Source organism: Chrysemys picta, unplaced genomic scaffold, assembly GCF_011386835.1.
Source record: "Chrysemys picta bellii isolate R12L10 unplaced genomic scaffold, ASM1138683v2 scaf810, whole genome shotgun sequence".
In the NCBI taxonomy this organism is placed as follows: Eukaryota; Metazoa; Chordata; order Testudines; family Emydidae; genus Chrysemys; species Chrysemys picta.
This window is the reverse complement of record NW_027053517.1, coordinates 1-27122: the sequence shown is the minus strand read 5'-3', so window position 1 is coordinate 27122 and position 27122 is coordinate 1. Positions and strand designations below refer to the sequence as shown.

The window sequence follows — 27122 nt, the reverse complement described above, 5'->3', positions numbered from 1 at the left end:
TATTCACCAGGCTGCTGTTGTGCCCTCCCCAGATTTGCCTGCACTCACCGTGCCCCTTCCCTGCCCCCTGGCTGGTGGTGGCCGTCGTCAGGGAGGGCAGCCTGGAGAGATTAGCAGACAGCCGCCATCTTCCCAGGCCCGGCGGAGGCTGCTGTGAAATGGCCGCCGTGGGGCCGAGGTGCGGGAGCAGGAATTTTGAGGGAGATTTCTACTCTCTTGCTGCAGCTCCCGCTCCGAGCTGCTGGGCTGGGTGCGTCCCAGGAGCGGCCTTCCGCTTTTCCAGCAGGACAGCGAGCATGGGCTGCGCTCGGCCCCGAGTTCGGGTCCCTGTCTGTGCTCCATCGCGGGCATATTCACTCGGGTCACAGATCAGCGGAAACGGGAATTTCCTGAGGGGCACCTGGAAACCGCCCTGGCCAGGCCAGTCTCTTTGGGCAGGGTGGGGGCTGTCAGGGCTCACTGGGGCTGCATCTTCAGCCAGGACAGGGGCTATTGCGTGCTCCAGTGGGGAGGGGATTACAAGGCCAGAACAGTCATTGTCCCAGACCCTGGGCCCTGATGTGCATTAAACCCTATGTGGCCCGGCCGGCACGGACTGGGGCGAATTGTGGCTCTGATTCCCACCCCTGCCCTGTGTCACTGGGTCGGGGACGCAGCAGTTCGGCTAGTGGAGTTGGCGCCTGAGTGAGGATTCGCCCTCTTCTGCCCAGCTGGAGGCCGATGGGACGGAGACCTCAGGGCCCAGCAGCAGTAGGGTTACCATACGTCGGCTTTTCCCGGACATGTCCGGCTTTTTGGTCCTCAAATCCCTGTCCGGGAGGAATTTCCAAAAAGTCGAACATGTCCGGGAAAATAGGGAGGCATGGTAAGGGGACCCCGAGTGCGACTGCCTGCAGCAAAACTTACAACTCCCGCGATCTGCCAATTTGCCGGGGCACAGAGACGGCGGGCGACATCCGAGCATGCAGCCGCCTCCTCCCCGGGATCCAACTTTCCCAGCTCCCGCCGCTCTCCACCGCGTGCCGGGGCCGAAGCAACTTCCCCAGCGCAGCAGCAGCCGGAGCCCAGGGAGGAGGCGGCTGCGCACTCGCATGCCGCCCGCCGCCTCTGTGCCCCCACAGATCGGGGGAGTTGTTAGTTTTGCTGCAGCCACTCGCACTCGGGGTCCCCCGAGCGTCTTTTGCCCGAGCGCTACTGGCTTCACGGGGGGCAGAGGGAGGAGGGGGAATGCGGGGTGCTCAAGGGAGGGTGCGGAGTTGGGGCGGGGAAGGGGTGGAGTTGGGGCGGGGCCGGGGCCCCCGTGGAGTGTCCTCTTTTTTTCAGTGTTGAAATATGGTAACCCTAAGCAGCAGCCAGTGGAAATCTGGCCGCTCTGAGTCTCTTTAAGGAGGTGGTTTTCAAACTGCGGGTCGGGACCCAGTTCTGGGTCGTGGAATGGAAGGCACTGGGTCGCGCCGGCTCTGGTCAGCACTGCCGACCGGGCTGTTAAAATTCCACCTAGGAGCCGGGGCGCAGCGCGGTCCGCGGTGCCGGGACAGGCAGGAAGCCTGCCCTAACACCCCCGCTGCGTCACTGACCGGGAGCCGCCCGAGGTAAGACTGCACCCCAACCCTGCACCCCAATCCACTGCCTCAGCCTGAGCCCCCCCAAACTCAGAGCCCCCTCCTGCACCCCAAACCCCTCATCCACAGCCCCACCCCAGAACTTGTACCCCCAGCACAGAGCCCTGACCCCCTCCTGCGCCCCAACCCCCTGCCCCAGCCCCGAGCTCCCTATCACACCCTGAACCCCTCATTCCCAGCCCCACCCCACCGCCCTCAGCCCTGCACCCTAACCCAAAACCAGAGCCCCTTCCTGCAGCCCAAACCCCTCATACCCGGCCCTACCCCAGAGCCTGCACCCCCATCCCAGAGCCATGACCCTCTCCCACACCCCAACCCCTGCCTCAGCCCTGGGTCCCCCAAACCTGGAGCCCCCTCCTGCACCCCAAACCCCTCATCCCCAGCCCCACCCCAGAGCCCTGACCCCCTCCCACATCCCAAGACCCTACCTTGGCCATGGGCCCCCCCAAACCCAGAGCCCCTCCTGTACCCCAAACCCCTCATCCCCAGCCCCACCTCAGAGCCTGTACCCCCAGCACAGAGCCCTGACCCCCTCCCGCACCCCAACCCCCTGCCCCAGCCCAGAGCCCCCTACCACACCCTGAACCCCTCATTCCCGGCCCCACCCCATAGCCCCGCACCCCAACCCTCTGCCCCAGCCCTGAGCTACTCCCAAACCCCTCATCCCCAGCTCCATTGGGTCGCGGCATCAACCATTTCCTTCAACTGGGTCACCAGGAGAAAAGTTGGAAAGCCCTGCTTTACGGGAGTTCTCTAGGGATGGTTTGAAAGTTTTCAGTTCACTGACCTGCTGATTTAAACAACTGCCGAACGGCCTGGCCTGTTTAAACCACTGCAGACAGGGCCCGTTCGCTCTGGGTCACTTCTGCTGCCCAGGCCCCGGAGTCTGGGCTGGAAGCAACTCAGCAGCTTTAGGGAAACGACCCCCCGAGAGTTTCTGTGGGATGAAATCTGGCCGTGGCTCATGCAGTCGGTGCAGCCGCCCCCGGGGACGTCCCGGGAGAGCGAATCCCAGTTGTCTTATGCTCCCCCGGCCAGTTTCGCCCATGCAGCGCAGAGCAGCGCGGTAGCATTTGGGGGGAGGCAGTAGGAGGTTTTGGCAGCTGTCAGGCCAGCAGAAACTTTTGGCGTCCCACAAGGAGCGGGAGGCGGTTTGGGACTGCGGGCAGGGGCTGGAACAATGTATATAGTGGGGGGGCTGAGAGCCATAGAACCAAACTGTAAACCCGGACTATGCTGGAAACCACTTCCAGCCAGGGGGTGCGGCAGAACCTCCAGCACCCCCAGATCCACGCCTGTGACTGCCAGGGAAAAGTTTAACAGGCTTTTTTGTCAAAAATCTGCTTAAAAGATCAATGTACAGACAGACTTGAATTCAGTTCTTGAGGTTCAGATACATAGCAGAGGTGAGCTTGTAGTTGCCAAAAGTCCTTTTAGAAATAGTCCAGAGGTTAGAGTCCAGTGTCCATGTTCAGGGTGGCTCCAGTCAGTGACTGCGGATCTCAATCCTTGTGGCTTAAGGTTTCCCCCTCTTGAAACCCAAAGCAGATCTGAGATGAAGCAGGATCATGTCCCAGGGTTCTTATACATTTCCAGCAGCCTTTTGGCCTGAGAAAACAATAGGCCTAACTCTCCTTCTCCCAAACATCCTGGCAATTAGCACAGGGTAATTTATCCATTAAACAGTTCAGATACAGGTTACCACAACCTTCAAAGAGACATAGAGACAATAATACTATTTCCCTCAAGTGTCTTCATAAATGTTAATATTCCCTTTTTGATCTTTGAATCAAAGCTATAGCAATAGACAAGACTTGTTTACTTACATCACAAGCCCTGAGCAAACATCTCCCCTTTTACCTCTAACAATGCAGTCTTACATTTCAAAGCTCTGTTCATTTACACATCTTCTTAACCAGTCTCTAAAGTTCGGCCATGGGTCAGGTCAGTCTGTGAGTTAATTAACTCTTTCTGGCCCTGTCACCTTTCAATGAGAAGACTGGAAAAGGGCAAATATAGTGCCCATCTATAAAAAGGGAAATAAAAACAACCCAGGAAACTACAGACCAGTTAGTTTAACTTCTGTGCCAGGGAAGATAATGGAGCAAGTAATTAAGGAAATCATCTGCAAACACTTGGAAGGTGGTAAGGTGATAGGGAATAGCCAGCATGGATTTGTAAAGAACAAATCGTGTCAAACCAATCTGATAGCTTTCTTTGATAGGATAACGAGTCTTGTGGATAAGAGAGAAGCGGTGGATGTGGTATACCTAGACTTTAGTAAGGCATTTGATACGATCTCACATGATATTCTTATTGATAAACTAGGCAAATACAATTTAGATGGGGCTACTACAAGGTGGGTGCATAACTGGCTGGATAACCGTACTCAGAGAGTTGTTATTAATGGTTCCCAATCCTGCTGGAAAGGCATAACGAGTGGGGTTCCGCAGGGGTCTGTTTTGGGACCGGCTCTGTTCAATATCTTCATTAACGACTTAGGGGAGGTCTACACTTACCCGGTAGCTCGGCGGCAAGCAAATCGAACTTCTGGGTTCGACTTATCGCGTCTTGTCTGGACAAGATAAGTTGAACCTAGAAGTGCTCGCCGTCGACTGTGGTACTCCAGCTCGGCGAGAGGAGTACACGAAGTCGACGGGGGAGCCTGCCTGCCACGTCTGGACCGAGGTAAGTTTGAACTAAGGTACTTCGAACTTCAGCTACGAAGTTGCGTACCTTAGTTCGAATTGGGGGGTTAGTGTAGACCTGCCCTTAGATATTGGCATAGAAAGTATGCTTATTAAGTTTGCGGATGATACCAAACTGGGAGGGATTGCAACTGCTTTGGAGGACAGGGTCATAATACAAAATGATCTGGACAAATTGGAGAAATGGTCTGAGTTAAACAGGATGAAGTTTAACAAAGACAAATGCAAAGTGCTCCACTTAGGAAGAAAAAATCAGTTTCACACATACAGAATGGGAAGAGACTGTCTAGGAAGGAGTATGGCAGAAAGGGATCTAGGGGTTATAGGGGACCACAAGCTAAATATGAGTCAACAGTGTGATGCTGTTGCAAAAAAAGCAAACATGATTCTGGGATGTATTAACAGGTGTGTTGTGAGCAAGACACGAGAAGTCGTTCTTCCGCTCTACTCTGCTCTGGTTAGGCCTCAGCTGGAGTATTGTATCCAGTTCTGGGCATCGTATTTCAAGAAAGATGTGGAGAAATTGGAAAGGGTCCAGAGAAGAGCAACAAGAATGATTAAAGGTCTTGAGAACATGACCTATGAAGGAAGGCTGAAAGAATTGGGTTTGTTTAGTTTGGAAAAGAGAAGACTGAGAGGGGACATGATAGCAGTTTTCAAGTATCTAAAAGGGTGGGTCTACACTACGGGTTTAGGTCGACTTTAGCAGCGTTAAATCGAATTAAGCCTGGACACGTTCACACGACGAAGCCCTTTCTTTCGACTTAAAGGGCCCTTTAAACCGGTTTCTTTACACCACCTTCGACGAGGGGATTAGTGATAAAATCGGCCTTTGCGGGTCGGAATTGGGGTAGTGTGGACGGAATTCGACGTTATTGGCCTCCGGGAGCTATCCCACAGTGCTTCATTGTGACCGCTCTGGACAGCACTCTCAACTCAGATGCACTGACCAGGTAGACAGGAAAAGACCCGCGAACGTTTGAATTTCATTTCCTGTTTGCCCAGCGTGGAGAGCACAGGTAACCACGCAGAGCTCATCAGCACAGGTAACCGTGATAGAGTCCCAGGATCGCAAAATAGCTCCAGCATGGACCGAACGGGAGGTACGGGATCTGCTCGCCATATGGGGAGATGAATCAGTGCTAGCTGAACTCCGTAGCAGTAAAAGAAATGGCAAAGTATTAGAAAAGGTCTCCAAGGCCATGAAGGACCGAGGCCATAACAGGGACACACAGCAGTGCCGCGTGAAAATTAAGGAGCTACGGCAAGCCTACCACAAAGCCAGAGAAGCAAATGGAAGGTCTGGGGCAGAGCCGCAAACTTGCCGCTTTTATGCGGAGCTGCATGCCATTCTAGGGGGTGCAGCCACCACTACCCCAACCGTGTGCTATGACTCTCTCACTGTAGAAACACACAGGGAAGACGGTTCGGGGAACGAGGAAGATGAGGATGGAGGTACTGTAGGTAGCTCACAGCAGCAAGGAAGCGGAGAAACCGGTTTCCCCAACAGCCAGGATATGTTTGTCACCCTGGACCTGGAACCAGTAACCCCCGAACTCACCCATGACCCTGAGGGCACACAGGAGACCTCTGGTGAGTGTACCTTTGTAAATATTACACATGGTTTAAAAGCAAGCGTGTTTAATGATTAATGATTAATTTGCCCTGGCAATCGCGGCCAGTACAGCTACTGGAAAAGTCTGTTAACGTGTATGGGGATGGAGCGGAAATCCTCCAGGGACATCTCCAGAAAGCTCTCCTTTATGTACTCCCAAAGCCTTTGCAAAAGGTTTCTGGGGAGGGCTGCCTTATCCCGTCCGCCATGGTAGGACACTTTACCATGCCAGGCCAGTAGCACGTAGTCTGGAATCATTGCATAACAAAGCATGGCAGCGTATGGTCCGGGTGGTTGCTGGCATGCAGACAACATCCATTCCTTATCTCTCTTTGTTATCCTCAGGAGAGTGATATCATTCACGGTCACCTGGTTGAAATGGGGTGATTTTATTAAGGGGACATTCAGAGTTGCCCGTTCCTGCTCTTCTGAACAGAAATGTTCCCCACTGTTAACCACGCGGTGGGGGGAGGGGTGAAGTGATCATCCCAGAGAATCGGGTGTGTGTGTGGGGGGGTGGTTTACTTGGGTTTGTGCTGCATGTTAACCCGGAAACCGCAGCCCCTCCTTTTACATTGAAAACCCATTTTAAATGGCCAACCCAATTCATCCTTGATATGGGAAATGAGGGCGCTGCTGTTTGAAACCATTCCCACATGTTAAGAAGGTTAAAAAAGCCAAAAGACTGTGGCTTACCATGGCTGCCTGCAAGCCGAAATCTGTTGCCTGGCATTGCGTGAGTGATCTCTCATACCAAACCGGCAGGCCCTCACTATAAGAGGAAAAATGCGACCTTGTAACGAAAGAGTATACCCATTGTTCTCTAAAATGTGTTTTTTTTAACCACCTCTCCCTTCTCCTCCACCAGCTGCAAATGTTTCTCCTTCGCAGAGGCTAGTGAACATTAGAAAGAGAAAACAGAGGACGCGGGACGATATGTTCACGGAGCTCCAGATGTCCTCCCACGCTGATAGAGCACAGCAGAATGCGTGGAGGCAGTCAATGTCAGACATGAGAAAAGCACAATATGAACGAGAGGAGAGGTGGCGGGCTGAATGGCGGGCTGAAAAGAGCAAGTGGCGGGCTGAAGATGATAGGTGGCGTCAGCTTGCAGACAGAAGGCAAGAGTCAATGCTCCGTCTGCTGGAGCATCAAACTGATATGCTCCAGCGTATGGTTGAGCTGCAGGAAAGGCAGCAGGAGCAGAGACCGCCACTACAGCCCCTGTGTAACCAACAGCCCTCCTCCCCAAGTTCCATAGCCTCCTCACCCAGACCCCCAAGAACACGGTGGGGGGGCCTCCGGCCACCCAGTCACTCCACCCCAGATGATTGCCCAAGCATCAGAAGGCTGGCCTTCAATAAGAGTTAAAGTTTTAAAATGCAGTGTGTCCTTTTCCATCCCTCCTCCCCCACCCATCCCAGGCTACCTTGGCAATTATCCCCCTACTTCTGTGAGGAATTAATAAAGAATGCATGAATGTGAAATAACAATGACTTTATTGCCTCTGCAAGCGGTGCTCGAAGTGGGGAGGGGAGGGTGGGGTGGTTGGTTTACAGGGAAGTAGAGTGAACCGGGTGGTGGGGGGGGGGGGGGGCGGAGGGTTCATCAAGGAGAAACAAACAGAAGTTTTACACCGTAGCCTGGCCAGTCACAAAACTCGTTTTCAAAGCTTCTCTGATGTGCACCGCGCCCTGCTGTGCTCCTCTAACCGCCCTGGTGTCTGGCTGCGCGTAATCAGCGGCCAGGCGAGTTGCCTCAACCTCCCACCCTGCCATAAATGTCTCCTCCTTACTCTCACATTTATTGTGGAGCGCACAGCAAGCAGCAATAACAATGGGGATATTCTTTTCGCTGAGGTCTGAGCGAGTCAGTAAGCTGCGCCAGCGTGCTTTTAAACGTCCAAATGCACATTCCACCACCATTCGGCACTTGCTCAGCCTGTAGTTGAACAGGTCCTGACTCCTGTCCAGGCTGCCTGTGTACGGCTTCATGAGCCATGGCATTAAGGGGTAGGCTGGGTCCCCAAGGATCACGATAGGCATTTCAACATCCCCAACGGTTACTTTCTGGTCCGGGAAGAAAGTCCCTTCCTCCAGCTTTCAAAACAGAGCAGAGTGCCTGAAGACGCGAGCATCATGTACCTTTCCCGGCCATCCCACGTTGATGTTGGTGAAACGTCCCTTGTGATCCACCAGGGCTTGCAGCAGCATTGAAAAGTACCCCTTGCGGTTTATGTACTCGGTGGCTTGGTGCTCCGGTGCCAAGATAGGGATATGGGTTCCGTCTATGGCCCCACCACAGTTTGGGAATCCCATTTCAGGAAAACCATCCACTATTGCCTGCACATTGCCCAGAGTCACTACCCTTGATATCACCAGGTCTTTCATTGCCCTGGCAACTTGGATCACAGCAGCCCCCACAGTAGATTTGCCCACTCCAAATTGATTCCCGACTGACCGGTAGCTGTCTGGCGTTGCAAGCTTCCACAGGGCTATCGCCACTCGCTTCTCAACTGTGAGGGCTGCTCTTATCCTGGTATTCTGGCGCTTCAGGGCAGGGGAAAGCAAGTCACAAAGTTCCATGAAAGTGCCCTTACGCATGCGAAAGTTTCGCAGCCACTGGGAATCGTCCCACACCTGTAACACTATGCGGTCCCACCAGTCTGTGCTTGTTTCCCGGGCCCAGAATCAGTGTTCCACGCCATGAACCTGCCCCAGTGACACCATGATTTCCACATTGCTGGGGCCTGTGCCTTGTGAGAGGTCTGTGTCCATGTCAATTTCCTCATCACTCTCTTCGCCGCGCTGCAATCGCCTCCTCGGCTGGTCCGGGTTTCGCCTTGGCATGTCCTGGCTCTGCATATACTCCAGGACAATGCGTGTGGTGTTCATAGTGCTCATAATTGCCGCGGTGATCTGAGCGGGCTCCATGATCCCAGTGCTAGCTATGGCGCCTGGTCTGAAAAAAGGTGCGAAACTAGTATCTGACGGCCCAGGGGAAGGAAGGAGGGAGGGCGGGCCGAGTGACGACATGGCGTACAGGTACAGGGAATTAAAATCAAGAAAGGTGGCTGTGCATCAGGGAGAAACACAAACAACTGTCACACAGAATGGTCCCCCCAAAGATTAAACTGAAAACCCTGGGTTTAGCAGGCCGTTGATTTGACGGAGGGAGGGGGAAGCAAATGAATACAGAACAAATCTATTTTTTACATCTTAAGACGACGGTGCAGCGTGACTGATAGCCCTCGGCCTCTTCTGGGCGCTTGGCAGTTAGTGTACTAAGACTGATAGCCACATTTTTCCTGTATGATGACAATGGCCTTCAGGCCTATTGCACGATCTGCTGCTCAGGGAAGACTCTGCTAATGTACAATGATCCAACTTGTAATAGGACAGTTACCAGTCATAATACACCATCTACTGCCAAAAGGCAAAGGGCTGGTGCAATGCAGCCCTACGGCTGCCAGCCCCACAGCTACCAGCACCCAGATCGCTGATGAAGGCTACCAGTCATGCTCCACCATCTACCACCAAAAGGCAGTTAGCTGCTGCTGCTGTGTAGCAATGCAGTCCCACGCCCGCCGGCACCCAGAGGACATATGGTGACGGTGAGCTGAGCTGAGCTGAGCGGGCTCCATGCTTGCCGTGGTATGTCGTCTGCACAGGTAACCCAGGTAAAAAGGCGCGAATCGATTGTCTGCCGTTGCTCTGATGGAGGGGGAGGGGCCTCACGACATGTACCCAGAACCCACCGCGACACTGTTTTGCATGATCAGGCATAGGGATCTCAACCCAGAATTCCAATGGGCGGCAGAGACTGCGGGAACTGTGGGATAGCTACCCATAGTGCAACGCTCCGGAAGTCGATGCTAGCCTCGGTACTGTGGACGTGGTCCGCCGACTTCATGCACTTAGAGCATTTTATGTGGGGACACACACAATCGACTGTATAAAACCGATATCTATACAACCGGCTTCTATAAATTCGACCTAATTTCGTAGTGTAGACATACCCTCAGTCCTTAAGGTGCCACCAGACTCCTTGTTGTTTTTGTAGATACAGACTAACACGGCTACCCCCTGATATTTGACAGTGTGAAACTAGTTTACAACTGACTACAGAGCAGGCTGTAAGTGCAATTTGTCCTCCTCTGTCCCATCAACAGGGCGCCCAGTTTCCAGACTGGATAGTTTATCCTGGCTGGACTGAAGGGAAGAGCTGTGGGTCAGGGATTATCAGAACACAAGGGGAAAATTGGTTGTAGCAGCTTCCCAGATGAGTGAGAAAAATACAAACCATTGAGGCAATCGCATTGAGGCACTGACAAGTTGAATACAATTTTTGCAATCTCATTAATCGAGGTCTGTCGCCATTTGCTTTAATCTTCTCGCAAATGGCAACTGTGCAAGTTGTCTTTTGACCCACTTTCTACCATGTGCTGGACTGGTCCCTGTTTGGAGAAACCCAAGGGCTGGGATCTGATGTAACTGACTTATCCTCGGAGATGGAAAATGCATTCCCTGTATGCTGGCACTCTGGGGCACGGGCGTTGTGCTGCCCACCAATCAGGGCCGGCTCCAGGCACCAGCTTAACAAGCAGGTGCTTGGGGCAGCCAAGAGAGAGGGGTGGCACCTGCGGCAATTCGGGGGCGGCAGGTCCCTCACTCCGTCTAGGAGCGAAGGACCTGCCGCTGAACTGCCGCCGCGGATCGCGGCTTTTTTTTTATTTTCCCAATTGCCTCCGCCGATCGCGGCTTTTTTTTTTTTTGCTGGGGGCGGCAGAAATGCTGGAGCCGGCCCTGCCACCAATGGGGCAGTTTGGGATTCTGAGCAAAGGGGTGGGTTTGATTCGTGAAGGGCAGGGATTTACACTGGCCCTTTCATGCCCAGCTCACAGTTAGGGCCTGTCACAGCCATCTTCATTATTCTCTTGCCTGTGAGCAGCAGCTGGGGGAGGGGAGCAGCCCCCCCACCGCTCACCTGAATTCAGATCCTCAGCAGAGGGGTCTTCCCAGCTCCAAAGAGCAAGGCAGCTTTCTTTGCTCTGGTTCAGTTTGTGCGCAAGGTGCAGGATGACCTCACGCTCAGCCCCCCAACTCTGCAACCCCTAGGAATTCCTCCTGTGTCACTGGGCCGTATGATACTATATTAACTCGCCCTGCAGCCCCACAGCGGGGGGCCCCAAAGGGGATTCAGGAGAGGCAGGAAAAGACTGACACTGGGAACCGGGACACACACACCAGAAGATGCAGCCATGGGGAGTAAATCGGTGGTAAATCGGCACCACATAGCAACTCCCCGGAGGGGGTGAGATGAGTCACCCTCACCCCACACACACCCGGTGAACTTGTGTCACCACACGGGCTGTCCCTCTGCTCTGCTCAGCGCCTGCTCCCCTTCTGGCAGGCACCCCGCGCTCTCCGGTGCTACGGATCCTCGGGGAGAAACCCACGGGACGTGTGCCGCTAACACTGCTGGGCCCAAGGAGAGGAGACCACGTGCTGGTGTGCAGGTTTCTCCCACTCCCGCTTTTCTGATTTGGCCCCGACTCTGTGCCCTCCTCGTGACCTTCCTCCCACTAGGAACCTGCGCTTGCCTCTTCAGAGCACCTCCTGTTTACAGCCATTCACTGAGCATCTTTGCCAAACCTCTTCTTGCTGGGCCACCTGTTTGCCTTCCTTTTCAGACCCTGCCTCCTGGAGTCCCTGCCTTCCTCCCCCGTCCCAGCCCGCTGTAACTCCATCGCCTTCGGCGTGACACAGAGCAGACCTGGGCCCGTTCCGAGCTGAGCGGTATTCTGGGCTGGATGTGGGGCTCCGGCGTCCGCCCCGCTGCAGTCCCAGCCGGAGGCTGCTGCTGGCTGGGTTAGCACAGGGGGACAAGGGAGCACTGACTCCACACAGAGGCAGGCCCTGCTTCCCACCGAGGCTGCACCGCCCCTGCCCTGGCGCCCCAGGGCTCGGCCCTCTGAGAGGAGAAGCAGGAGATGCTGCAGGACAGCGTGTGACTGTAACAGGCCAATCTGTTTGCAAAGCGCTTGGGGCCCGGCTGTGGGGAAGACGCCAAGTTACCCGCTGTCCGGTAGAGACAAGGGCAAACTCCAGACTGTACGATCACCTGCAGCAAGATCCTGTGGAAATGAAGGCTACTCTGCTGGGAGGGGAGCCCCCACGCCCCCTTTCTGCCTCCGCCGGGCCTCACTCCAAAGCCGCAGGGCTTTCCCCATCCCCCCTGCACCCTTGCCCACATTCCCTTCGCAGCTTCAGGGGAGATCGGTCCTCCCACCCCACTCGCTGAGGATCAGTGGCCAGCACATGCCCTTCTCCAGAACCCAGAGCTGTGGGCCTAGCTGAGCCCCACTCCCAGGGATTACATTCTCCTAGAGCAGAGGTTCTCAGACCCATGGTCCGTGAACCACCAGTGCTCTGCGAGCTCCATTCAGGTGGTCTGCGGATAGTTCCATCTCAGGTGCGGGCCTGGGCGGCCGCACACAGGAGAATGAAGGGCCACCCACCTAATTAGTGGAGCATGCAGGTGTGGCTCCACTAATTAGATGCCTGGACTCTGGAGAAGACGCACCTGTAAAGTGAGGTGGTGGCCTTGGGGGGGAATAGGGGGTAGGTGGGACGGGGCAGTGGGGTGAGAAAAGGGGGTGGGGGGAATTTGGGATGTGCAGGACTGCGGCAGCCAGAGAAAGAGGTGACTTTACCCAGCTCCAGGGTTGTGGTTGCCGGGGAGAGATGGCCTCCTTCCCAGCCCCAGCTCGGGGGCTGCTGCAGTGGGGGAGAGAGGGAGAGACAACCCCCTCCTTCCCAGCCCCAGCTCGGGGGCTGCTGCAGTGGTAGGGTTACCATATTTGAACATTGAAAAAAGAGGACACTCCATCTGGCCCCGGCCCCGCCCCAACTCCGCCCCTTCCCCTCCCCCGGTCCCACCCCTTTCCCCACCCCCGGCCCCGCCCAACCCCGCCCCTTCCCTGTCCCCATTCCAACCCCTTCCCCAAAGTCTCCGCCCCCTCCCCTGAGCACCCCACATTCCCCCTCCTCCCTCCCAGCCACACGAAACAGCTGCACCAATTCTAAAGTCAGGCACTCCACTAGTATAGACTCCCATGACTTTAATGAAGCTGCTCAGTGGAGGATCTGCCCCGGCGCTCAGTTTTTGGGAGCGGTCAGGACATGCAGCTCACACTGTTCTGTTTCCCAGCTCCCCAGATGCCTTGGAGCACCCAGTTCTCCTCCCTGCCCGGTAAAATCCCGGACATTTTGAGCTATTTAATTCTTTAATTCTAAAACGTAATTCTTTATATGTAGTGAACTTTGTATTTTCGTTTTGGCATTGTGTTTGCTCCTAGGATCAGGGGCAGCCAGGGTCTCCACGTGCTGGGCCCGCCACAAGCCAAGCTCAGAGGCTCCCATTGGCTGGGAAAAGCTCCAATGGGAGCTGTCGGAGCCAGCCCCTGCAAGCCCTGCCCCCGCAGCTCTGATTGGGCAGGTATTTCGCAGTGATCCACCACACTGCTGTGTCTCATCACAAATGGGGAGCTGAGTGCCATACAGCACACCCCAGCCCCAGGAGCTCTGATCCACTTGCAGGCAAGGCAGCCCGATGCCCATCGCAGCCAGAGCTCTGATCCCTCTGCACACTCCTGCCTTTTTCACACTGCCCTCCCCTCCTCCCCCACCAGTCAGTGCTTTTTGGCGACTCCCCGGAGCAGCTCCCCCAGCGCTGCCCCCCACCTGTGCAATCAGCGGCGCATGGTACTCCCAGCTTTGCTGGCATCCCTGGCTTACCTTAGAGCAGGCTCTGGTGACTGCTGCTGCTCCCTGACTCTTCGGCTCTCTTTAAGAGCCAAGCTGCCCTAGTGCTACCGGCTTCAGGCACTTCTCCTACCTGGGCTCTAGCTGAGCTGCTCCTGCCAGCTCAGACTGTAAGAGCCGAGCTGCTGGCTTCTGGCAGCCCTCCCCTACCTCAGGACCCAGAGCTGGCTGGACACGTCCCTTCCCCGGCTCCAACTGAGCTGCTCGGCTCCGCCCCCTCAGACTTACAGAGCAGAGCTGCAGGAGCCAGCGTTACCGGCTTCAGGCAGCACCCCCCCTGCCTCGGGACCTTGCACCGTGGGAGCAGCTCAGCTGGAGCCGGGTAGGAGAAGTGCCTGGCTGGGGGCTCGGGGTCCGGAGGCGGGGGGGGTGGTGCTGCCTGAAGCCAGTAGCGCTTGCTCGGGCAGCTTGGCTCTGTAAATCTGAGAGAGGAGGAGTGGAGCAGAGCCACAGGGGGAGAGGAAGTGCCGGCCATTTTCCCGGACATGTGTGGCTTTTCAGCAATTCCCCCCGGACGGGGGTTTGATTGCTGAAAAGCCGGACATGTCCGGGAAAAAGAGGACGTATGGTAACCCTATGCAGTGGGGGAGAGAGGGAGAGACCACCCCCTCCTTCCCAGCCCCAGCTCGGGGGCTGCTGCAGTGGGGGAGAGAGGGAGAGACCACCCCCTCCTTCCCAGCCCCAGCTCGGGGGCTGCTGCAGTGGGGGCGAGAGGGAAAGGACCCCCCCTCCTTCCCAGCCCCAATTCGGGGGCTGCTGCAGTGGGGGAGAGAGGGAGAGACCACCCCCTCCTTCCCATCTCCAGCTTGGGGGCTGCTGTGGCAGGGGAGAGGGCACATCCATCGCATTAGAAAGGTAAGACTACTGATCTTAAAATATGAGTTGTGTGCTTTTATGTGTAGAACAAAAAACGTTAACTTTTTTTATGTAGCACTTTTATCCAAAGCGCTTTATAATAGTTAGCTAATGGTACAAACAATATTTGGAGAGATCATTAAGTGGTCTGCTGAGACCCTCAGCAATTTTCAAGTCGCCTGCGGAAAAAAAAGTTTGAGGACCACTGTACAGAGTATTTCCCAGAGCCCCCTCCCACCAATACTATAAAAATCCCAGGGCCCAGTGGGGCTGGGGGGCTCCAGGCTTCAGCTGCTAGGCTTGGGGGGGGGGAACTCAGGGCTTCTGCCTTGCGGTGGGGTGGTGGGGCTGGGGCTCCGGGATTCAGCTGTGGGGAGGGGGGTCTCAGGGTTTCAGCCCTCAGGACTTCGGCCCCGCGGGGTTGGACTATTTACCGGAGCTCCGCTCTGGACGGCTCCTGCTGAAGTGAAGGGCTGCCCCATTCCCCACCTCGCCAGCTCCCTGTGCGCACCCTGCCCCGGGGGAGCCGCTGACTCTGTTTCCCTCTCTCCCGAAACGGGCGGTTCGGTCGGCTCTGGCCTGGCTCGCTCACAGGACTGGCTCTCCCTTATCGGGGAGCCGGCTGGGTGAGTCAGTGGCCAGTCAGGAGCAGGAAGGTAAATGTGTAACGACAGGCAGGAGCCCAAGCCGTTAGGCAGGTTGCCTGGGAGCTGGGATCCAACAGTCAAGGTCCGTGCGGGGTTGTGACATTGCATCGCCCTCCAGCAGGACAGTCTGCGAGGACCGAGCCCGCTGCAGGATGAGGCTCTGGCTGCTGGTGGGTTTGGCGGCTGCGCTCACCCTTGTGGCGGTGGCCAGGGCCGACCCGGGGGACTCGACGGAGGTGGAAGATGCGGTAGGAGAGAGAGAGGTTTGTACTGTGGTGGGGGGGGACAGGCCTGAGCAATGAGACGGGGGGACAGACAGTGGGAGAGGGGGACCAGGGACCCCACCCATCGACCCGCAGAGGCTTCGGGTTCGACATTATTCAAAAGAAGCGGCGGTTCTGGGTGCGGGTGCGCGGCGAGGCACGGCCGGGATTGTGGAGCCAGCGAGGGGCAGCCGCGCTCCCAGGCCAGAGCCCGCAGGCGCCAGCTTCTCACCGGCACCGGGACCTTCCTGAACCAAGGCCTCTACGCCAGGAACACAGGGCTACCCCTCTGATACAGGAACACAGGGCTACCCCTCTGATACAGGAACACACGGCTACCCCTCTGATACAGGAACACAGGGCTACCTACCCCTCTGATACAGGAACACAGGGCTACCCCTCTGATACAGGAACACACGGCTACCCCTCTGATACAGGAACACAGGGCTACCCCTCTGATACAGGAACACACGCTACCCCTCTGATACAGGAACACACGCTACCCCTCTGATACAGGAACACAGGGCTACCCCCTCTGATACAGGAACACAGGGCTACCCCTCTGATAGAGGAACACAGGGCTACCCCTCTGATACAGGAACACACGCTACCCCTCTGATACAGGAACACAGGGCTACCCCTCTGATACAGGAACACAGGGCTACCCCTCTGATACAGGAACACACGCTACCCCTCTGATACAGGAACACAGGGCTACCCCTCTGATACAGGAACACACGGCTACCCCTCTGATACAGGAACACAGGGCTACCCCTCTGATACAGGAACACAGGGCTACCCCTCTGATACAGGAACACACGGCTACCCCTCTGATACAGGAACACACGGCTACCCCTCTGATAGAGGAACACACGGCTACCCCTCTGATACAGGAACACAGGGCTACCCCTCTGATACAGGAACACAGGGCTACCCCTCTGATACAGGAACACACGGCTACCCCTCTGATAGAGGAACACAGGGCTACCCCTCTGATACAGGAACACAGGGCTACCCCTCTGATACAGGAACACAGGGCTACCCCTCTGATACAGGAACACACGGCTACCCCTCTGATACAGGAACACAGGGCTACCACTCTGATACAGGAACACACGGCTACCCCTCTGATACAGGAACACAGGGCTACCCCTCTGATACAGGGACACACGGCTACCCCTCTGATACAGGAACACAGGGTTACCTACCCCTCTGATACAGGAACACACGCTACCCCTCTGATACAGGAACACAGGGCTACCCCTCTGATACAGGAACACAGGGCTTGCTGTACCAGCTCAGACAATTAATCCAGCTGCTCCAGTGTCCTGCCTGGGGCAAGGGGCAATACTGGAAGCATCTCAGGAAGGCAATCAAGCCGTCCGTCACCTCCCACCATAATTCCACTGGCAGTTTGTGTGTGTGCATGTGTGTGTATGGTGCTGTCGTGCGTGTGTGTAGCTGTGTCTTTCTCCTTCCTGGTCACTAACTGTGTGATCTGCTTCTCTATTGTAGGGTTTCAGAGAGACAAGGTGGGGGAGGTGATGTCTCTTATTGCCCTGAGAGCGAAGCTTTGAGCCGCTCAGAGCTCTGGGTGCAGACCTGCAGAACAGCTCTGGGTGGCTCGAAAGCTTCTCTCTCACCGACAGAAGCTGGTCCAATAAAAGCGATTCCCTCCCCTACCTTGTCTCTCTCAGAGCCTGGGACCCACACGGCTCCCCCAGCACTGCAGACAACAGCCTCTAGGGTCTGTTGGTTGTGTCCATCGCTTTCCTGCTGCGCTCCCAAGCTGGGAGCTGGGCTGGCGAGGAAACACACTGCAAAAGGCTGACTGTGAAAGTAGGAATGGGGCAGTTGCTGTCAGCTTGGGGAGGAGAAGCAGGGACGAAGGGGGTGACATCGGGAGGCCTTTGGTTGGAGCAGCTCAACTGCTTAAATTACAAAAGAAAAGAATAAGGCACCTCCTCTTGGAGACCTGCAGACACTGCCCCTGCCCCCTCCTGCTCCCCCAAAACGTGGCTGCCAAAGCCTCACTCTCCTGCAGCTTCCCCCCTTGCCCCTGGCCGAGAGTCTCTTCCCTGGTCCCCCCATCGCCCTGCAGCTCAAACTGGGCGCTCCCCATCCAGCCCTGCCTGTGTCTCTGGCCTCGTCTCGGCAGGAATTGCCCCTGTCCTGTCCGGTCAGCCAGTGCCACTGTCCTCCAGAGCCTTCCTTCACCCCTCGCTCTCCCCGGCCTTCCAGTGTCCTCCCACAGCCTGGGCACGCAGCCCTTCTCCTCGCTGGAGTCACGCCCCCGAGCAGCCCTTACAAAGAGGGAACATGCTCCCCCGGCTCTGTAAGAGAAACATGGGACCCAGCAGGAGCCCTGTCTGTGTCACCCGAGTACCCCTGGACCTGCCCCCTACCCCTCACCCTGTTACACCCTCACTTGGCCACCGCCCCCCGGCTCAGTGGTTCTCGGGCAGTGGTTTGCAGATCCCTGGCGGTCGCTGGAGGACAGCTTTGTGTGGGTCACAGGCTGCTGGCTAGTCCAGCTGAGAAAGCGCACAGCTGACAAGGGATGTCCGTGAGAGGACGGGCCAAATCCGCCACTGGTGTAAACCGGACCAGCTGCCCTGAAGGAGGGAGAGCTGTACGGATTCTGGCCTCGTTTGGTGCCCTTGGCATAGATGGGACACTCCTTGGGGCAGGGCCTGTGTCTTAGGAGTCTTCTGTGCAGTGCCTGGCACAGCCGTACGCACCACAGATTAAACGAATAACCACTGTAATGCCCACGGGCCTTGGGACTGACTCACATGGTCCCTATCTGTCCAGGTGGCCCTGTGGGGGAGGGACTAGCTGCCTATGCCTTGGCAGCAGGTTTTAGGGCTAGTCTACACCACAAAGTTAGGTTGACCTAACGGTATTGCTCAGGGCGGTGAAACATGTCTTGCCCCGTGGGACAGAGTTAAGGGGACAGCCCCTGGGTAGGCAGCACTATTGGTGCATTGACCCAGCTCCCGCTCTCAGAGCAGTGATGGAAGGACCCCTCCCGTCGCTGTAGTGTCTACCATTCAGCTGTGTCGCTGCGGCATGTCTAGTGCAGGCGCAGACTGGGGCGGGGGCCGACCGCCCGCAGGGCCGCTGGGAGTCGGAGCAGGCAGTGACACTGTGGCCGACGGGGAGGGAACGGACATTGGGCACGGCAGTGGGGCAGGCTGGTCCCTGGCTGGCCTGGTCCCACCGAGTCAGGCCCTCGAGGGATGGAGCAGGGCTGGTGTGCAGGGGGGGATGGAGCTACTAGCATCTGTGTAACAGAATATCCCAATCAAGGGGTAGCCACGTGCTTCACCCGCTGCCTGGCCGAGGGCCCCCTTCCCCTCCCCACCCCCTCTTGGTCGAGCTGGGGAGGGCCTTGCTGAAAACATGTTTGTGTGACTGCAGGGTTTGCACTGTGCAGATCCCAGCTCCCCCTTGCTCAGGTCAGGACTTGTGCAATGGGCAAACATTTCATCAGGCACTTGGCGAAGGGCGGACAGTGGTGGGAGGGGGAGGGGGGGGAATGAGATTGGGGGAGCCCCTTTTTCGCGCCCCAAACAGCTTTTTACACTCTCAGGTTTTACCCACGGCTCACATACCTCAGCCCTCACCTGCTAGTCCAGGCCGGGGCCCACACGCCAGCTGGCGAGTGACCCCCCTGTCTCCCCACCCAGCTCTGCGAATGCACATCCGTCCTCAGCTGCTGTCTGGGTCTCCACACAGCAGAGCCAATGAGAGGCAAGCGAGGCAGGGAGCTGAGAGTGGGAATTTGCTGTAACATTTTTATGAACTATCGGTGTGACTCGGGACTAGCTGCTTGGCATGGTCGCGTCCTGGGGGGAAGGAGTTGCTGCTCTCCCTGGGCCATGGGAGATCAGGGCTAGAGGTCTGAGATGTAGGGCCTCTAGGGCTTGCTGGCCTGGACTCAGCTGAGGGGAATGGAAACCCCTTCAGAGACAACGGAAGCCTCAATGACCCACGTTAACTCCTAGGGCGAGTTACCTCTCCCAGCTCCTTGCGGGGAAGCGGGGTGCACGGCCCTGGCTGGAGAGCGGGCAGGGGGCTGTGTCTTAAGAGAGCAGGCACAGAGGGCCAAGAAGAGAGAACTGGGCGCCGAGGAGAGGGCGGGTTTGGGGCTCTGGCTTCCACCCACATGGACTCTAGCTGGAATTTACCTTCCCCCCCACCCCCGACCTCAGCTGTGCACCAGGGAACTAATAAAAACAACCTTGTTTGCAGAAGGCTGCCTGACCTCACTGCAGGTGCCCTGGTGGCATTGCTCCCCGCGGAGGAACAGCCTCGCTCAGGGCTCTGCTCTCGGTCGGACTGGCGGTGGAGAGCCGTGGGGATAAACAGGAGCTGCTGGAGCCAGAAGGCCCCTCCAGGAGGTGCTGAGGTGGCGTGGCCACCCTGGTGGGAAAGTGTGACCCTGGGGGGTCTGGCACACGAAGCAGGGGTACTGCTGGGAACGGTTTAATGACTGAGGCATAGCCCAGATCTTGCAAACCCTACAGCAGGTATCTAGGGGGCAGCGGAGCCATCAGGATTTCTGAAGAAGTCATAGCAACGTAGGCTGATGATTGCTGCGCTAGATCAAATTCCTCGCTGGGGAACGAAGGGAACGCATGGAATGAATTCTCTCAGAGCTTTAGTAACACGTTTGATAGACAGAAAAGCAGTTGAGCAGGCCCACAAATCGAGGGTAACGACATAGGGCGGGGGTACTAAGGGCTGGAGAGGGCGTCCAGTGGGCATTGCAGGGTTCGGGGTTAGGTCCAGTCCGACTGAAGAGCCAGCGGGATGCCCTGGAGAGGTGCATGACCAGTCTGTTCACAGCATCTCCACGGGACACCAAACTGGAAGGCGTCGCAAACACTAACGAGGAGAGAGAAATGACAGGAAGTTGCTGAGAGAGATTCGAAACCAGGGCAAGAAATAAGCCAGTGGAATTCAGCCTGGAAAAGTGGAAGTGAAGACATGGGGGGTGTAACAACCCAAAACACAGCGGGAAAGACCGGAGAAACAGCCGTGGCCGAAGAGACCTGGGAGGAGAGTAGCGCAGAGCAGTTGGGCTATGGGTCTGCCTTGTCATATGGCCACGACAGAGGATGTGGGCTTGGAGTTGCGCCCACCGATGCATTGTGTCATACAGCGACGAGGCGATGTCAGTGCAGCGCTGGTGAGAGTGCCCCAGGGGGACTGAGTCCCGTTCTGGGTCCCTCACGCCCAAAAGGACCTCACCAAATCGGGAGGAATTCAGCGAAAAGCCAGAGAAGGGCTTGAGGGGCTGCAGGGACAGGGTAATGGGGAACGATGAAAATGACTAAAATGTCACAGACACATAGAAATGTAGGGCTAGACGGGCCCCCAGGAGGCCACGGAGCCCTTCCCCCTCCCCCACCACGGAGGTGCTAGCTTGTCTTGGTGACATCAAAGGGGGACTAATAGTGTGTGGCCATTTCAAAGGGAGAACATCAGGCAGGGACAGGAACCACGGAGTGGGCCAAGGGGCCTAGCCTGGAGTAAAGAGAGAAAAGTGGGCAATAGTAGATACCTGCGGAGCAGGAGGAAAGGTCTCCGAGCGGTGAGGGCTGGCAGACTGCGCACTCGGCCCCTGAAGGGGGCTGGTTGCTATTTAAAAGGGGACTGGACAAAGCATGGCAGAGACTAACCCTGCCTTGGTGCCGGGGGACGGGTGACACGCTCTCCAGTTCTACCGTCTGTTACCCTGTGCTCTTCCTCCTGCTCTGCCCCCCTCCCTGCTGTGCCAATGCCAGCCTCGGGCACCCAGCCAGCTCGGCGAATGCTCCCCAGCCCTGCCCCTACGGCACTGATCCTGCTCTGAGCATTCCCTGAGACTGGGCAGTGAGCTGGTGCAAAATACAGACTGGCACCGAGACGTGGCCCTAACCGCCAAATTCTCTCCACCCCCAGGACCGGCTGCGAGTCAGGAGGGAGGACAACCCCCCCCCCCGAAACTCCGTTCCAAATTCTGTCCTGGCTGCTTGTGACGAACTGGGCTTGTTCTTACTGTGGTGTGTGAATGCTGACAGGGGAGTGTGGCTAGGATAGTCTGCATTGGGGGATGGGAGTCTGCCCGAAGGCGAATACCTGAGCGTGTAACATGAGAACCCAGGAAGGGGTTGGAGGCCAGGTGACACCTTGGCCCGGGAAACTGAACAAAGGCTGTGGGAGGGGTCGCTGAAGGCAGAATGCTGGAAGCGGGCTGGAGAGATGGCTGGGAGGCAGAGATGGCTCTGACCCCCCAAAGGGGGGTGGGCTGGGATGCCCTGGGACCCCAAGCTGGACCTAACTGAGGGGGGCCCTGTTGTCTGTGCCTGCAAGACCTGTCTTGGACTGTATTCCTGTCATCCAAATAAACCTTCTGCTTTACTGGCTGGCTGAGAGTCATGGTGAATCGCAGGAAGCCGGGGGTGCAGGGCCCTGAGTTCCCCAATACTCCGTGACAACTGGTGGCAGCGGCGGGATCTACTGCACCCCGTGGACGGCGCTTCCTGCAGTAAGTGACTGGGGAGCAGTAAAACGAAGGGGGATTGATGGGGACCAGGCGTGCTGAAGAGTGAGAGAGAGACGGTTATTACCCCTGGGAGTGTGTGACCAGCGAGAAGGACTTTTGCGGTAACAGGGTCCCCCGGGGGGATCGCAGCGAGTGGTCCCAGGGGCGGAGGAGTCTGCAGCTCGACCCTGGCAGAGAGGTGGTGACCTCGAGAAGGGCTGGCACACTAGGGGTCCCCCTGGGAACTGTGGGGAGCTGTGAGCACACAGGCCAGTGAGTGGCCAGCAGGAAGATGTATGCCAAGCGGCTTAAGAGCGACCTGGTGGAGCTGTGCAAGCAGAGGGGGCTGCGCATTGGGAGGCTCACCAAAGAACAGCTCATTGCCCGGCTGGAGGTGGAAGATCGCGCGAATGAACTGATCCCTGTGTCTCAGGGAAGCAGCCTGGCAAATGCAGCGCAGGCACCAGTGTCTGTCCCAGCTGGGAGTGGTCAGCCGGCTGCTGAGGGCTTCCCGAGACCCCTCCTTCCTATGCCTAGGGGAAGGGTGGGGAGGAGCCCAGCAAATACCGAGGGCGCCGTGACCCCCCCCGGCCAGCAGGGGATCCTCCCGGCGAAGCTCGCCGGCCAGCAGAGGATCCTCCCGGCGACGTTCGGCATCCGTGGAGCGGAATTGGCTGGAATGGGAGAAGAGCTAAAACTGAGAGAGCTGGGGGATCGTGAACAAGAGAGACAGCGTCAGCATGAACGGGAGGAGAAAGAGAGACAGAGACAGCATGAACGGGAGGAGAAAGAGAGACAGAGACAGCATGAACTGGAACTGGCAAGATTGAAGGGCAGCGAACCCCCGGCTGTGGTGAGTGAGGGGGGACCCAGGGCTGCACGGAGCTTTGATAAGTGCATTCTGGCCCCACACAAGGAGGGGGAGGACATGGATGACTTCCTGGAGGCCTTTGACATGGCCTGCGAGCTGCACCGGGTTGATCCCGCGGACAGACTCCGGGTCCTTACCCCCCTTACTGGACCCCAAAGCCGTGGCATTGTACCGCCAACTGGAAGAGGCAGAGAAAGGGGACTACGAACTATTCAAAAGGGCCCTGCTACGAGAGTTTGGGCTGACTCCTGAGATGTACCGGGAAAGGTTCCGGAGTCAGGATAAAACCCCTGAGATCTCATATCTGCAACTAGCCGTCCGCATGGAAAGATACGCCAGCAAGTGGGCTGATGGGGCCCAGACGAAGGAGGACCTGATTAAACTGCTGGTACTGGAGCAACTGTATGAGCGGTGCCCATCCGACCTGAGGCTGTGGTTGGTGGACAGAAAGCCAGAGAACCCGCGACACGCAGGGCAGCTGGCTGATGAGTTTGTAAAGAGCCGGTCAGGGGGTGGCAGGGAGGAGCCCCAAAGGAACAGGCCCGCCGCGATGCAGAGAGAGAGTCACCCTGGGACCTCCCAAAGGGGGAATATGGGGAATCCCCTCCCACGGGGAATGCCCAGCGTCAGGGACAACCGACCGGCTCGAGGGGACCCACGGGACATGAGCTGCTATTACTGCGGCCGAAGAGGCCACGTTCGGGCCCAGTGCCCCAAGCTCAAGGACAGACTGAGCAGACCGAACCCGCACTGGGTTAACTTGGTAGAGGCCCAGACAGACGAGGGGCAGGCTTCTCACGCAAGAGGGGCTGGCAGCTTATCAACTGCTCAAGAGAGAGAAGGGCCCCAGGCCAGCTCCTCTAGGGGCTGGATGCTCCAGACTCAGAGTTTTTTGGTTTATACGGTGGGCGCGGGGCTGTCCCTCCGGAGAGTACCTTGTTCCCCTGGAGGTGGATGGGAGGAAGGTCAATGGATACTGGGATACGGGCGCAGAGGTGACGCTGGCCCGGCCCGAGGTGGTGGCCCCAGATCAGGTGGTGCCCAACACCTACCTGACCCTGACGGGGGTGGGCGGAACACCAGTCAAAGTGCCCGTGGCAAGGGTACACCTGAAGTGGGGGGCCAAGGAGGGCTAAAGTGACCCTGCTCAGTTCGGTCTCGAAGGGGGGAGATGTGATGAACTGGGCCTGTTCTTACTGTGGTGTGTGAATGCTGACAGGGGAGTGTGGCTAGGATAGTCTGCATTGGGGGATGGGAGTCTGCCCGAAGGCGAATACCTGAGCGTGTAACATGAGAACCCAGGAAGGGGTTGGAGGCCAGGTGACACCTTGGCCCGGGAAACTGAACAAAGGCTGTGGGAGGGGTCGCTGAAGGCAGAGTGCTGGAAGCGGGCTGGAGAGATGGTTGGGAGGCAGAGATGGCTCTGACCCCCCAAAGGGGGGTGGGCTGGGATGCCCTGGGACCCCAAGCTGGACCTAACTGAGGGGGGCCCTGTTGTCTGTGCCTGCAAGACCTGTCTTGGACTGTATTCCTGTCATCCAAATAAACCTTCTGCTTTACTGGCTGGCTGAGAGTCATGGTGAATCGCAGGAAGCCGGGGGTGCAGGGCCCTGAGTTCCCCAATACTCCGTGACACTGCTATACTCCTCTGAGACAGGTGAGCTGGGAACAATGGAGGCCCCAGAGAAATGGGGCCCGAGAGGTTCTGCACCAGAGATGGGTTAGTGAGACAGCGGCTGATCTGGGGGAGGCAGAGCAGGGCAGGGAAGCCACAGCTGCAGATTAACAATTGTGGAATAAAACACAGGGATCTACCTGGGAACGGCCCAGACTGCATCCTGCCCCCTCCCGATCCCCCCCGAGCAGGAGTCTGAGCCGGGGAATCTGCCTGAACCTGGGGTGCAAGACAGAAGAATCAGCCAGCGATGGCCAGTCTCCACTGCCCAGCCCCGCCCTCCAGCCAGCCCTTCCCAGACCATCTCGAGGAAGGGCCCAGCAGACGTTGGGTGTTTGCGGGCTGGGATTGTTGTTGTACTTACAGCGTTTCCATACAAAACACAATTTACATGGAGAACAAGGGGGCCGCACTGTTCCGTGTCCCGAGATCAGAGTTAAGGTGGAAAGGCCTTACTGTAATCCCCCATTCCCAGGGCCGGATTAACTCTCCTGTGGGCCCGGGGCTATTCGATTTTGTGGGACCCCTGTATACAAGTCTTTTCCTAATTTAAAACAAAAAGATCACAATTATGGCATCGAGGCTATTAACGCTGTACTAAACTTGCCTTTTAGTTAACATAAAGCTGTTCTGTGGTTACATTTCAGTCTTAAAACATGTAGAATAGAGTTAAGTAAATTCAAAATAGCCTAATTCTTACCTTAGAACAGCTGTTAGATTAGTTTCTTTCTGGGAGGGAGTTTGGGTGCAGGAGTGAGCTCCAGGCTGGGGCATAGTGTTGGGATGAAGGAGAGGGTGAGGGGTGTGGAGTCTGGGAGGGAGTTTGGGTGCTGGAGGGGGTTGTGATATGGGGCGGGGGCTTGGGGTGCAGGTGGAGGTGTGGGGTCTGGGAGGAGTTTGGGTGCTGGGGGGGGGTTCTGACCGGGGCGGGGGTTGGGGTGCAGGTGGAGGTGTGAGGTCTGGGAGGGAGTTTGGGTGCTGGAGGGGGTTCTGACCTGGGGCGGGGGGTTGGGGTGCAGGTGGAGGTGTGGGGTCTGGGAGGGAGTTTCGTTCCTGGAGGGGGTTCTGACCAAGGGCAGGGGGTTGGGGTGCAGGAGGGGGTGCAGGGTCTGGAGGGAGTTTGGGTGCTGGAGGGAATTCTGACCTGGGGCGGGGGGTTGGGGTGGAGGAGGGGGTGTGGGCTCTGGGAGGGAGTTTGGGTGAAGGAGGGGGCTCTGACCAGGGGTAGGGGGTTGTGATGCAGGATGGGGGTGCAGGGTCTGGGAGGGAGTTTGGGTCAGGAGGGGGTTCTGATCTGGGGCGGGGGGTTGGGGTGGAGGAGGGGGTGCGGGGTCTGTGAGGGAGTTTGGGTGCTGGAGGGGGTTCTGATCTGGGCGGGGGGGTTGGGGTGGAGGAGGGGGTGTGGGTTCTGGGAGGGAGTTTGGGTGCTGGAGGGGGTTCTGACCTGGGGCAGGGGGTTGGGGTGGAGGAGGGCGTGCAGGGTCTGGGAGGGAGTTTGGGTGTTGGAGGGGGTTCTGACCAGGGGCAGGGGGTTGGGCTGGAGGAGGGCGTGCAGGGTCTGGGAGGGAGTTTGGGTGTTGGAGGGGGTTCTGATCTGGGGTGGGGGGTTGGGGTGGAGGAGGGCGTGCAGGGTCTGGGAGGGAGTTTGGGTGCTGGGGGGGGGTTCTGACCAGGGGCGGGGGTTTGGGGTGCAGGTGGAGGTGTGAGGTCTGGGAGGGAGTTTGGGTGCTGGAGGGGTTCTGACCTGGGGCGGGGGGTTGGGGTGCAGGTGGAGGTGTGGGGTCTGGGAGGGAGTTTCGTTCCTGGAGGGGGTTCTGACCAAGGGCAGGGGGTTGGGGTGCAGGAGGGGGTGCAGGGTCTGGGAGGGAGTTTGGGTGCTGGAGGGAATTCTGACCTGGGGCGGGGGTTGGGGGTGGAGGAGGGGGTGTGGGCTCTGGGAGGGAGTTTGGGTGAAGGAGGGGGCTCTGACCACGGGTAGGGGGTTGTGATGCAGGATGGGGGTGCAGGGTCTGGGAGGGAGTTTGGGTGAAGGAGGGGGCTCTGACAGGGGTAGGGGGTTGTGATGCAGGATGGGGTGCAGGGTCTGGGAGGGAGTTTGGGTCAGGAGGGGGTTCTGATCTGGGGCGGGGGGGTTGGGGTGGAGGAGGGGGTGTGGGTTCTGGGAGGGAGTTTGGGTGCTGGAGGGGGTTCTGACCTGGGCAGGGGGTTGGGGTGGAGGAGGGCGTGCAGGGTCTGGGAGGGAGTTTGGGTGTTGGAGGGGGTTCTGACCAGGGGCAGGGGGTTGGGCTGGAGGAGGGCGTGCAGGGTCTGGGAGGGAGTTTGGGTGTTGGAGGGGGTTCTGACCTTGGGGCAGGGGGTTGGGGTGGAGGAGGGCGTGCAGGGTCTGGGAGGGAGTTTGGGTGTTGGAGGGGGTTGTGACCTGGGGCAGGGGGTTGGGGTGGAGGAGGGCATGCAGGGTCTGGGAGGGAGTTTGGGTGTTGGAGGGGGTTCTGACCAGGGGCAGGG

At 57.6% G+C, this 27122-nt stretch overlaps 1 protein-coding gene across 1 annotated transcript; it reads left to right on the top strand.

The window, feature by feature from the left end:
• The first annotated feature begins 15061 nt into the window (after positions 1-15061).
• LOC135979410 (uncharacterized) lies at positions 15062-25413 on the top strand. The gene is made up of 2 exons (XM_065579776.1): positions 15062-15536; positions 21489-25413. Exon 2 carries the CDS (start codon positions 23004-23006, stop codon positions 24081-24083), a length of 1080 nt encoding a protein of 359 aa, XP_065435848.1. The 5' UTR covers positions 15062-15536; positions 21489-23003; the 3' UTR covers positions 24084-25413.
• The last annotated feature ends 1709 nt before the right edge of the window (positions 25414-27122 follow it).

Bases quoted from the DNA above. Each gene is read 5' to 3' on its own strand.
- LOC135979410 (XM_065579776.1), top strand. From the start codon at position 23,004: ATGACTTCCTGGAGGCCTTTGACATGGCCTGCGAGCTGCACCGGGTTG.